This window comes from Haliaeetus albicilla, chromosome 9 (assembly GCF_947461875.1).
Source record: "Haliaeetus albicilla chromosome 9, bHalAlb1.1, whole genome shotgun sequence".
Classification (NCBI taxonomy): domain Eukaryota; kingdom Metazoa; phylum Chordata; class Aves; order Accipitriformes; family Accipitridae; genus Haliaeetus; species Haliaeetus albicilla.
Genome location: NC_091491.1, coordinates 26,320,394 through 26,332,848, shown reverse-complemented (window position 1 = coordinate 26,332,848; position 12,455 = coordinate 26,320,394). Strand labels below are relative to the sequence as shown.

The window sequence follows — 12,455 nt, the reverse complement described above, 5'->3', positions numbered from 1 at the left end:
ATCACACCCATGTCAGGAAATATTTCTTGAGTCATTAGTCAAAATATCCTCCTTTCACTTCAGTATTAATTCATGATTTTTTAACTTTGAAGTCATTTGCTTCACATCTGCACTTTAACAATAGTCCCAGTGCTGGTGGAAGCCCAAACCTCTTGGCACATTTTAAAAATGCATTTTGTCATTAGTTTTCAATCACTGTAGTCAAAAATAATTTTAATTCTAGTGATAATTACTTCCACAGATGTTTAACTAGCAGGTAACTATAATAAAATTTAGATTATAGCTAGTATAAGTTTGCAACCTAGAATACAGTAACAAAACCCAGACTACAGTGACTGGGAATTATGTAAGAAAAAGCAAACAAATAAAACAAAACAATTAAATTCAAAGTTTTATTTGTGACTAAAATTATACTGTACTACACCTTACTAAAAAGCAATTTATGAAGTTTTCAGACTAAGAAGATATCAGAACTTTCATCTTCCCTTCCAGTACCTCTACGTTAGTACGGTATTCTACCTTAACAGAGTAATAAGCCACAAGATGGTATAATTAAGTTTCTGGAACAAGTATCAGCTGTCATAACTGGACACACACTAGTAATCAAGTGTAAGCATCCAACTCTGGTCGCTGCTAATAGAGGATGACATTTTATTACATTTCATCAGTTTGTTTGGAACCCTACTCATGCTGTGAATCTAAATGCACCCATAATTCAGAGGATGAAGGTCTTCTCTATGTAGTCAGCAGAGACAGAAAGGCACCTATGGGCAAAGAGTGATTCAGAACACTGACTTCTAACTCCTAATAAAATGTTCTCAACTTAGAAATATTAATTTCGTATCACCTGAAAAATTCTCAATTTGAAGGAGAGGGTGTGCGTGTGCGTTACTTAAGATGCCCCCCAAAATTTGTGGGTTTTTTGTATTGGGTTTGCGTGGCAAGGTTTCAGTAGTGGGGGAGGTTACAGGGGTGGCTTTTGTGAGAAGCTGCTGGAAGCTTCCCCTATGTCTGACAGAGCCAATACCAGCCAGCTCCAAGGCAGACCCACCGCTGGCCAAGGCTGAGCCCATCAGCGACGGTGGTAGTGCGTGCCACTGGGATAACAGATTTAAGAAAGGAAAAAAAAAAAGTTGCAGCAGGTACAGAAACTACAACCGGAGAGAGGAGTGAGAACATGTGAGAGAAACAGCCCTGCAGACCCCCAGGTCAGTGAAGAAGGAGGGGGAGGAGATGGTCCAGGCGCTGGAGCAGAGATTCCCCTGCAGCCCGTGGGGAAGACCATGGTGAGGCAGGCTGTCCCCCTGCACCCCAGGGAGGTCCACGGTGGAGCAGATATCCACCTGCAGCCCGTAGAGGACCCCACGCCGGAGCAGGGGGATGCCCAAAGGAGGCTGTGACCCCGTGGGAAGCCCGTGCTGGAGCAGGCTCCTGGCAGGACCTGTGGCCCCATGGAGAGAGAAGCCCACGCTGGAGCAGGTTTTCTGGCAGGACTTGTGACCCTGCGGGGGACCCACGCCAGAGCAGTCTGTGCCTGAAGGACTGCACCCCGTGGAAGGGACCCATATGCTGGAGCAGTTCGTGAAGAACTGCAGCCTGTGGGAAGGACCCACGTTGGACAAGTTCGTGGAGGACTGTCTCCCGTGGGAGGGATCCCACACTGGAACTGGGGAAGAGTGATGAGTCCTGCCCCTGAGGAGGAAGGAGCGGCAGAGACAACGTGTGATGAACTGACCCCAACCCCCATTCCCCAACCCCCTGCGCCACTGTGAGGGGTAGGTAGAGAATTCGGGAGTGAAGCTGTACCCAGGAAGAAGGGAGGCGTGGAGGGGAAGTTTTTTTAAGATTTGGTTTTCCCACATCCCACAGCACACAGAACTCTTATATATGGAAAAGTTCCTGATCCTTCTTTCTAGAAACAGGTTTTACAAGACAGACACTAAAAGCGGAATTCCACCAATACAGACCAACTGCATGTCAGAAGGAGGAAATGGCATGGAGAACAAGTATCAGGTAGATTTCTTTCCCTTGAAAATAACCTGGCAAAAAAAAAGAATGTTATGCTGCCCAATGGAACAGTATAAAGTAATAGTGAAATATGTTCTAGCATGCTTCATTTTAAAAGCACTGTACTACTTGCAAGCCTCAGTTTTATCTTCTTTCAACTACTCTCACAATTTACACATTGCTGTAATGTTTCCGAATAGTTGCCACAAGCCAGCTCTCATTTTAAAAAGGTACAAGCAAAAGCACATGCACATTGATGCATATCTTGTTTTTATTCTGAAGTGAGGCAGTCTTGCTTATCACCTCCATTTAAAAATTAAGCTTACCTTAGAGATTTTTCAACTACCTGTGTACGAAAAACCTCTTCTTGGTCCAAGTTTATGGTACAGAAGAAGTCTCTCATTTTGTTGGGTACTAAGTGTTTGGCGTCATCTGTAAATAAAAAAAATGACTGTAAATATTGAGGGGGGAAAACCCACAAAATATTAGGCACAAGAATTTAACAGTTTTACTGTGTGTCCAAAAGGTACTTTTCCATTCAGTTAGCATGCATTCACGCATTCATTTTCAATTCGTAAGATCCAATAGTGTACAGAACTCGCTACATCCAGCTTCACGTGGAATGAGAGTCGACAGGAGGAGGACAGCACACTGACTCATGAACACCACTTCCTGCAGCACCTGCACTTTCCCTTGAGAGGTCTTATCTCCAGCTTGACCCTGCGTGGCTTGCTAAATCCGAGAAGCTTGCAGCCTGAGGTGATATGGCATTAGGTCATAAGACCAAGACATGATCTGGCCAAGCTATTGTTCACTTGGTATTTTCTCTGCAAATATTTTGGCTAAAGGATGCTGATTAACAAGAACTTACCCATCAAATCTCTGTTTCATTTTCCACAATGAACAGCTGATTTTGACTGATGTATTTTCAAAGGTTCAGCTATGAATACTGTTTATTTTTTCCTAACTGTCTGGTCTAGCAGAAGGGGGAAAATCACCTACTGACTAAATGCAACATGGATAGGAACAAATAGAAAAGGAAGCTTCTAATGAGACACAGGAATACAAGGATTTGCTCGATATTGAGTCTAGACCACTGCAATAACACAGGCTGGACATCAGGCAGCCCTTTCTGGAAATGGTTACTTCTAAGTAGTTACAGATAAAAGCAGTTCCCAATGCTCAAATCAGAGAGCTCTTCCAAGATCCGAATGCTGCAGCTATCTACGTTTATTTACAGCAACACTGTCCTTTAGCTTAAATAGTTATTTCCCCCTGGATGTTTGCTTCCCCTCCGAATGTCTTTGAAGACAGCGAACAGACCCTTTCCACCTTTTATTCTGCTAAAAGAAACAAGACAAGCATTTCTGGTACTCTGTCATATGAGAGGCTCCTAATCAGTGAGTAGCCACTCTCTGTCCCTGTTCCACTTCAACTGTTATCTTAAACACAGGCAACCAGAATTTATTCTGCATTAGGTCTTAACCAGGACCTTCTACAGTAGCATTCATCCTTACCTGCTACTGGGAATACCTCTCCCAATGAAGTGTGGGATCATCATTATCGAAACTCTATATAAGGTATTAAAAAGTAATAGGATAAAAACTATGCCAAAGTATTGAGTTTTAATTACTTATCATGTCTGAATAACATAACACCTCCATTTTCACAGACCACAGCTTGAAACTAGATTTGAAGTGTCATACATATGTTCCTTTTTAAAACACTGCAGATATGAAGTATGGTGGAGTCAGCTTTATTGTCTATGCTGTTAAGAAGTAAAATCAGAATTTTGTTTTCTCTCCCCCCCCCCTTTTTTTTTTGGTGTTAAATAGATTATTACAGTCTCAAAAGCTAAGTAAGTAATGCCTGGCATTGGAAAGGCTACCAGAACCGTATCTGAGCAGAGAAACTGACAGGTTAACAGGAACAGAGAATGAACTTCATGCATGATGTTTTCCAAGTCAGGCATATGTACACTGAGGGAAAGCATGAAACTTAAATAACTTCCACAACTAAAACTTGTGCTCCCAGAAGCATCAATGAGCTTTTCATCAACTTGGGTGTGGGAGAGGAGGAAGTACACATATTATTTTTAAACATCACACTTAATGTTGACAGATTGAGAGACATGAACAGAACCGGTTTTTAATGCTATTAGACTCCAAAAAGAGACTAAACTCAAAGTTACTCTTAAGTGAGATACTGCAGAAGAACTGAGAAAAGCATCAAAGATTGAACACCGTCTGAAAAAAAGCTGCTTTAATAAAACATATGAAAGAAAATATAAAAATAAATTCATGAAAGAGGCTAGTAATCCTGAGAGAGCTTCTGATACTGTAGTTTGTAATTAATAAGCATGAACTGTCAGGTGTTCCTGATAAGAATCTTTATTTTTCAGTTAATACTCTGTAGCTTCACCATCCTACTTTTACATAAAATATTTAAGATATAACATTACTTAACTGGCACTGTAAAGGCACCGGACTTTGAAAGGTAATTCCAATTATTATAGTTTCGAGTTTTCTTAGAGTAGAAATTAAATATTTCTACATAATTCACAATTTTTATGTCTACTATACTGCAGTCTTTCAATATTAAAAGGAACTTTCTACCGAAGGAAATAGAAGAAATAGAAGCTTTGATTTTCTAATGAGACAAAAACTTTTATTATGTAGCCCCAGTGTTTAGCTTTAAGGCACAGACAAATTTATTGAGGTTTTTGAGAGGCAGAGGGGATGATTCTCAGTTCTGAGTTTAAAATAACCTCAGAGCACTTGTCAGGTGAAGTACAGAGCATGAGATTTCACATCTTTCCAAATACCTCTCAATATCTGTGATTGTGGGAAACTTCTCAGCTATACAGAGGTACAACTCTTCCAAGAAGCTTATTTACTTGGGGGGGGAAGGGGGGGGAGATAGGATAAAAAGAGCACAAGTCTTTGATTACACTAAGTCTTACTTTTTCCTGAAAACCTAAGGCTATAATGGTTGCATAAAAATCAAGTATGAACAACACCAGATATCTGCTTGAATGTTTAGATTTTCAGTGCATTCATCAAGTATGCAATTCTGAATTCTGAAGACTGCCTATGTTTCACTGTTCAAAGGATGCAAAGGAAAAAAGTTAAGAGGCGAGAGAAGTATCTTGAGGAAATGTATACCAGAGTTTTCCAAGGGTTTGTTTGGAAAGTGTAGGTAGTATGAATGGTTAGTCAGAAACACCAAATAAAGCTGTTTTGGGGAAAAGAGAGAAGTTAACCCAATTTCAGATCTAACTGTGGAACTATTTCAAGCCTCTTCACAGAGGCTGTCATTTAAAACTATACAGTGTGATACTGAAACTTGCAGTTCAAATGGGGAAACGCACAAGTGATGAAACAGCAGCAATAACAGACTTATTTATTTTGTATTAACCATATCAATTCACCAGTTTTGGTCACCGGACTAACTTAAACCACAAATTATTTTCACATGACACATGCAGTAGCCTAATTCAATAGGGAAACCATTAAACGCATCACTAAAATACCAAAAGTCAACCTTTTTATTTTGAAAACATAGAAGTTCACAATTGCAATTAGTTACCTGACTTTCAAATTAACTTTTTTTATTGCCACTCAGCTTTTTTGGGAAAACAGCAAAAAAATAATAATAGCAATTAAAAAAAAAAACACAACACCCACACTTTGGCCAATTATACATGTTGGTTTGGATTTTAAAATATTTAGAAAATATTGTTTAGGTTCTCTATATAACCCAGTAAAACCTCACTTCAAAGTAAGATTAGGTCAAACCTAAACAAAAGGGAAAAGATGCAATGCTAATAAAAAAAATCAAGTGCTAGATCAATAGGAATTCAGGTGTACAACACTTAATAAATTCAAACTCTCCACATTAATGTTATGAGTTAGTAATAACGGCAATGGAGCAACCTACCAAATTCAACAGTTCTGTCAAACTCCCATGCCTGCGCATAATTTTTTAAACATAGATGCTACATGAAAACATCAAGGTAAAGCTTGTTCACTGTTAACAGTGCATCAGAAACCAAGCAAAAGCAGGAGGTCGGATAGATAAATGCTATTCACAATATCCTCTGTCAAGTGAAAGTGCGCATTAGTGCACATCCTCTGACAGGGACCCAGAACAAAGAAATTTAGAAGACATTTATGCACACAAACTCCTAAGTATTTGCTTCATAGGACTAAACATATTATATAGCAACAATTAAATTCACTACAGAAGTGCAGCATAAGCCGAGATAACCACACAGTGTTAACAACTCAGTGCAAGAAGTTTGAAAAAGAATGTGTCCCGAATTTTGTCAGATGAGCTCTGGGAGACGACAGTCATTTTCCAAGTGCTCCACTAAGACAGGTTTCAGTAAACACACCAAAAAATTCAAAGCAACTAAAATCACTTACCAGCTAAACATGTACTACTGTATGTCATAAAATGAAAACAGAAGCTAGTTATAAAGCTTAAAACACTACACTATGCAATATGTCTAAATCTACATGATATCCACTTACTTTTGTAAAGCACTTTTGTCATTACTATGACACACAAAATAGAGCCACCAATACAAAAAACTCATCATAAAGAAAAGACAGACTTTTCAGTGGATTTCTGGTGGAAACCTGCTGAAGTCTAATACCATATTTAAAAAAATATTACGGGGTCTTAACTGGTAAGACCAGTTCACCTTGCCTCTTACTTGAAAACTGGAGGCAGGAGACTGGCTGCAAACACTGACATCCCACAAAACAGAGAGAGTAGAGAGAGTACCAGGGACTACAAATGCGTTCCTACTCTGTTTTTTCACTGCTAGGTATGTAATGGCTATTTAAGCCAGCTTTATGTATATGGCTCAATTCTAAATCCATTGTGATGATTTGTATAACATCACTAACTTGAGATTTTACCATCTATTTGTGCATTGTAAAACAACAGTATAAATAAGAACTTGCTGCAGATGGTGTTTTCTATACATACAGAATTACATAGAACTGACATTAGCTCATTAAAACTACCACTCTCTCTCATGCAACACATATAAAATGAGTCAGCGTCAAGTCCTGTAGTAGTTTAAATGCCAACAAAGCTTAGGCACCGGAATGTATTCCACTTCTAAGAAACATGCTACAAGGAATTCTTACAAACTATGAACATCAACTTCCAAAGTGAGGTCTGCTACTGCTAATCCCTCCAGATCAAAGGGTATTACATTATTACCTTTGTTTCTTATTGTTCATTCCGAGGCTCTTCCCCTAAAAAACACATTAGGAAAATACTAGCAAGAAGTGAAAATAAAACAGCATGCGCTATGAGAAGCAGCCAAAAGAGCATCTAGGGATTTTAGGGTTCGCAAGCTTCCACAGCATACTTAACTCATACCTTTTTTTTAAACTGTTTTTGTTTTGTAAGAAGAAATAAGTAGGTTTACAAATTGATTTTCATACTGTTTCAAGACACATTTTTTATTGCAGCTGTTACTTCTGCTCATTTTCCAGGTAGGCTCATACAGTTCTTACAGGTCAATCTTTGGCAACCAGCCTTTTATGTGTTCCCTAGGAAGCAGGTCACAGACCTCAGCTCACCGTTACTTTTGCCAGGTAATTGAACAAAGTTACAATACAACTGCAGGCTTAATCCAGAGTTTCAACATAAGTTTCAAGACATTTTGGGTTTTGTCTTTTAATACTTAATGGAAAAACTTTTATAGAATCATAGAGTGGTTTGGGTTGGAAGGGACCTGAAAGATCATCTAGCTCCAACCCCGCTGCCATGGGCAGGGACACCTTCCACCAGACCAGACTGCTCATAAGCCCCATCCCACCTGGCCTTGAACACTACCAGGGATGGGGCATCCACAGACTCTCTGGGCAACCTGTTCCAGTGCCTCACCACCCTCACAGTGAAGAAATCAGGTTCAAGTATCACAAAATGTAAAACTCCTTGAATGTTTTGTTGTCCAGTGTTGAAAAAAAACCTTATGATAAAAGTTAAGAAGCAGAATGGTGTCAATAAATAAGTCAGCTTCAGAAATTAATGCTTTAGCCCCCAAACTAACAGTATTCTTCTTTAAAGGCAACCAACACATATTATTTCTGTGATAATTTCTAACAATGTAAGATCTCAGTAAGTGTGTGTTCAGCCTTGTCTACTCAACAGGCAATCAATCACTCTCTATCGCAAACACGCTGGAGCGAGAGCACCTCCAGCTATACCTCATGCAGTCTCCTGCTTGCATGACCTAGTCTTCTATTTACTGAAGACACATTCAAGTCCATACTGCATGACGACATTTAAGTAAACACGACTCCATTCCTCCACCAAACCTAATCCTTCAAAAGATTTTCACAACCGGTTCTCTGTCCCAGTCTCATGCCCAATTCAACTTGTTTCGCTTCATTCTCAAAAAAGTCGATCGACTGCGTGAGAAAGGAAATAAACGGGTTGCATCCGAATTGTATGAATGTATTTTGATACCCCTTCAGGAAGCCGCTGCACATCCTGTTTCTCCTCCTTGCTTTGAAGTCCTCCCGAGCGGCACCGCACTATCTGTTTTCCTCCCCGGCCCCTCCTCCCCAGCTCATCCTTTGGTTTCCCACGTTACCGAACGTGTAGGTATTTTTAGTCAGCACTTCCTAACCACCAAAATAAAGTCACCAGCCTCCCTCTCACTCGCACACACGCTACACAAAGAAACAGAAGCATTAATGACCGTTTCCAGAACAGCCCTCTACCACCGACTTCCTGCACATCAATAATTTCGCAATTTCTGCTTGACAAACAGACGCCGATGCCCGAGGTCCGGACGGGAAGGGGCATTTCTGCTCGCCCGCTGACTCAAGGAAACCCCAGGAGCAACGGATGCTTCCCAGCCGCTCCGGGGCTCCGACGGCCCCGCCGCGTCCAGCCCGCCGTCCCGCCCGCCCCCGGGGCCGCGCAGACCCCGGCCCGGCCCGGCCCCGCCCGCCCCCGCCAGCACGTGCCGGCCGCGCCCGCCACAAAGCCCCTTCCCGGCGCCGCCGCGGCGCGGCCCGGGCCCCCGCGGCCCCCACACCCGCCCCGCGGGGCTCTCCCCGGCGCCGGGCCCGAGGGGCACCGCCGGGAGGAGCCCCTGCTGCTGCCACACCCCCCCCCCCCCCCCGCAGCGCTCCCCCCCAACCCAGCCCCCGGCCGCCGCCGCGCCGCCCGCCCCGCCGCGGGGAAGGAGAGGGAACGGCGGCGGCCCGCGCCGCGGAGCCACGACAGGAGCGCGCACCTGAGCGCGGCGGCCCCGGGCGCTCGCCCAGCCCAGCCCAGCCCCGCCGCACTTACAGATTTTCCCCCGGAGGTTCTGCAGCACCCGCACCTCGTCGCCGCCGTCCCCGGCCGCCATCGCGCCAGCGCCGCCGCCTGCGCAGTGCGGAGCGCCGCGGGGGGAAGGGAGCGGCGCGGCGCGGCCCGGCCCCGCCACACGCCCGCCAGCCGCGGCCGCTCCGGCTCCGCCCCCCGCCGGCCGCCGCCCGCCGCCCTCGGGGGGCACCAGAGACCGAAGCGGGGCGGGGGGCGGCGGGGCGCATGCGCGCTGGCGCCCGTCTCCCAGCAGGCCCTTGCGCGGCGGCTCCGCCCTTGTCACGGCTGCCGGCGGCGGCGGGGGGCCCGCGGCCGGGCCCGGCCCGGGCGGCGCCCGGCAGCTCCCGGCTCCTCGGTTCCGTCCCCCCGGTTCCGTCCCCGCTTCACCGGGTGCCCGGTGGTCTCGGCCGCTCCCGCGGCTTGCCCCGCCTGTCCTGTTCCCTTGCGTAGCTCTTACGTGGGCAGAGGGGCTCTAGCTGCGAGGCGCCTTACACGCTTGTGTTTACCGTATTAATAATATTCGTCGCGTTAAAGGGCTGAAACGAGCGACGGAGCCGGTCGCTCTGATTTCTGGTGTGCCCGTGGCCTGTCTCTGTGAAAAGCACGCGATGGCTTCTGTTGATCTTCTCTGCTGTCACTTGTTCACCTCTGCCTGTTCGGCCACAAAAGAAATGCCATAAAACAAGCAGGAAACGGTTCAGCTCCCAGTGCTGCCCGCAAACTGCCGTGAGCAATGCTTCGCTCACTGCAGCCGTAAGGCACCTGAAGGTGTTAGCAGACTACAGATAAAGCGCAGCAGCAGCCCATCTTCATCCAGAATTAAAGGGCCTCCGCATCATGTTTTATACCGACGTTTCTTGGAGATACAGATCCTAAATGTGAAACTCCCTGGCATCTTGCTTACGTCTGGAGTTCACCCCGGTCCCACATCGGCGGTGGGCGTCTGTCTGTCTGTCTTAGGTCGCTCTGCATCGTCCACCCAGCCGTCGGCTGCAGGCACTGTGTCCAGTTTGGTGACACTAGGGTACACGCTGAGGGTACATCAGCCTCCGGGCCCTGCAGGCACAGAGTATGGTGAAAGCCTTTAGTGACTTATGTATCCTAAAACAGAGGTAGTTTAGTGGACTAAAGCTGTTTTAGAAAGCACTAGAGGGCTAGGATTCTTCACTTTGCACCTAGAAAGCCCTCTCAGTCTGTCCTGTTAAAGCAAAGGCAAGTTTGGAAACTTTCACGCCAGCATCTGTCATTTGTCTCTAATTGAAGTCCTCTGCTGTGGTTCTCTGACCATTTTTTATTTCTCCTGCACCAATCTTGCCATTATTGCTATGATATGGCATCGAGCCATATAATCTGACAGTCAGGCACTGCTGTGCCTCATTCCTTGGTGGCTTCTCCTGCATCCAACGTCTCCCTTGCTGCCCTGTCAGCAGCGGCGAGGTTCCTTCCTCGTCCCCACGCTCCACATCGTGGTTGGGGGAGGACAGGAATGTTTGAAAGGTGGCAGGCAGAGGGTTGGTGGGGAATAAGCTGCTTCATCATACCAGTAACGGATGTATTTGTATGCATGCAAAACCCAAATCTGCACAAAGACACGAGTTTGCATAAGCTGAATTTTAACCAGTTGGAAATGGGAGGTTCCTCCACAGTACAAATTGAGGATTTCATTATCTCTGGTTGGCTCTCTAGGTTGGCTGCCCTGTCTGACTGGTGGCTGGTGAACTGAGGCTAACCCAGGGCTTTGATCTGAGAAACGTAGCAAGGTAGTACTCCGAGAATGAAGATGTATGCTTGAGGTGTGGGTTGCAACATTTTAAAAGTTAGATCGTCTGACTCTAGTTCTTCCATACCTCTCAAAACTTACGATTACAGTGGGAGCTTACTGTTTCTTAGCATCAGCTTTCTTCGAAGCACAGACCTCCTATTGACATTATCAGTGCAACTTTTAGTTTTGCCATGGTCTAATTCCTGACACTCCATTTTATTTAAAAAGCACCTTGTTTTAATCTAACATACTATATTCAGAATACTGTTTCAATTGCATAATGTTTATTTTTGGCCTCTCTTAAAGTTACATTTTAGGAGCATCTGTATGACAGGTAGATCTGTTCAGCTAAGGACATAGTTAAGACAAACACTGGCGTGCTAACTTGCAAACTTAAGGGAATGATTTCTTCATTTAACAATGAAGAGGTAAGTAGGGGGGATCTTTGCTCTTGTGAGATAACCTTTTATGTCAGCTAAGGTGTTGAATTGCCAGTGATTATTGCTATATTAAGGAATTTTAGAACAAATGAAAGTGATGATGACACTTTGTGGCTTACTTCATATGCTTCTGCCTGTAGTTTAGCTGTGTCATGTTATCTCATTTCACAGAAGACAGCAGTATCATTCAGTATACTTGTTCTAATTTTGGGTATGTCATAAATGAAGATTGACTAACGTTTTGTTTAGATGCACAAACTTTGGGATGATCCACTTGCCTTTTTAATTAGCATTTGAAATAGAGAAAAACATATTTGTTATATGTAGCAACTTCTAAATTTTTTTGTTTAGTTACTCCCGAGGACCATCCCAAAATGACCTGCATGATTTAGCTTAAATCTAATTTTTAATGCAAGCTACAGACTAGTGACACCTAGCTGAAGGGGGAAGTAATTTGAATATGTGTAATCTATTTTGTACGTATCTTCATACTTCCTTATGCAATTAGATATTTGCATTCTGAACTGTATTTCTTGACAGTAGTCCCAAAAGATCTGAAGTACAGTGTGTAAAATACACAATCTGTACTGCAAGGTTACTACCAGAATTGAAAAGAAAAGAATTTTTAAAGTTTCAGGTCCTCATGAAAACATTTTTAAGATGTTGAAAAGTATTAAATGCAGTTCACCTGTCTTCCAAGTCCTTTAAGATACTGAGCAGGTAGATTCTCTTCACCTCAGCATTGTGTTCACCCTTAATGGTACGATGCCAGGAGATACCATCACTTCCCTTGAGCTCTGGCATGTTCTCGATTCACTGTTTTGACCTTAATGAAGGGAACGTTTGGTAACTGTGTTGCTTAATCTTCTAATGAAATAACTATTAGAAGATACATATCT

At 43.9% G+C, this 12,455-nt stretch overlaps 1 protein-coding gene across 2 annotated transcripts in view; it reads right to left on the bottom strand.

The window, feature by feature from the left end:
• RASA2 (RAS p21 protein activator 2) overlaps positions 1-9,499 on the bottom strand; it is a 53,764-nt gene extending 44,265 nt beyond the window's left edge. The window contains exons 1-2 of one of the 2 annotated variants that reach the window (XM_069792209.1): positions 9,337-9,499; positions 2,334-2,439 (exon numbers count right to left, since the gene is read on the bottom strand). In XM_069792209.1, the coding sequence (XP_069648310.1) occupies positions 2,334-2,439; positions 9,337-9,397 (167 nt within the window). In that variant the 5' untranslated portion in view covers positions 9,398-9,499. Of the gene's footprint in view, positions 1-2,333; positions 2,440-9,336 lie in introns of those variants that run through there. The other variant, XM_069792210.1, reaches the window with a different exon arrangement.
• Positions 9,500-12,455: the final 2,956 nt, after the last annotated feature.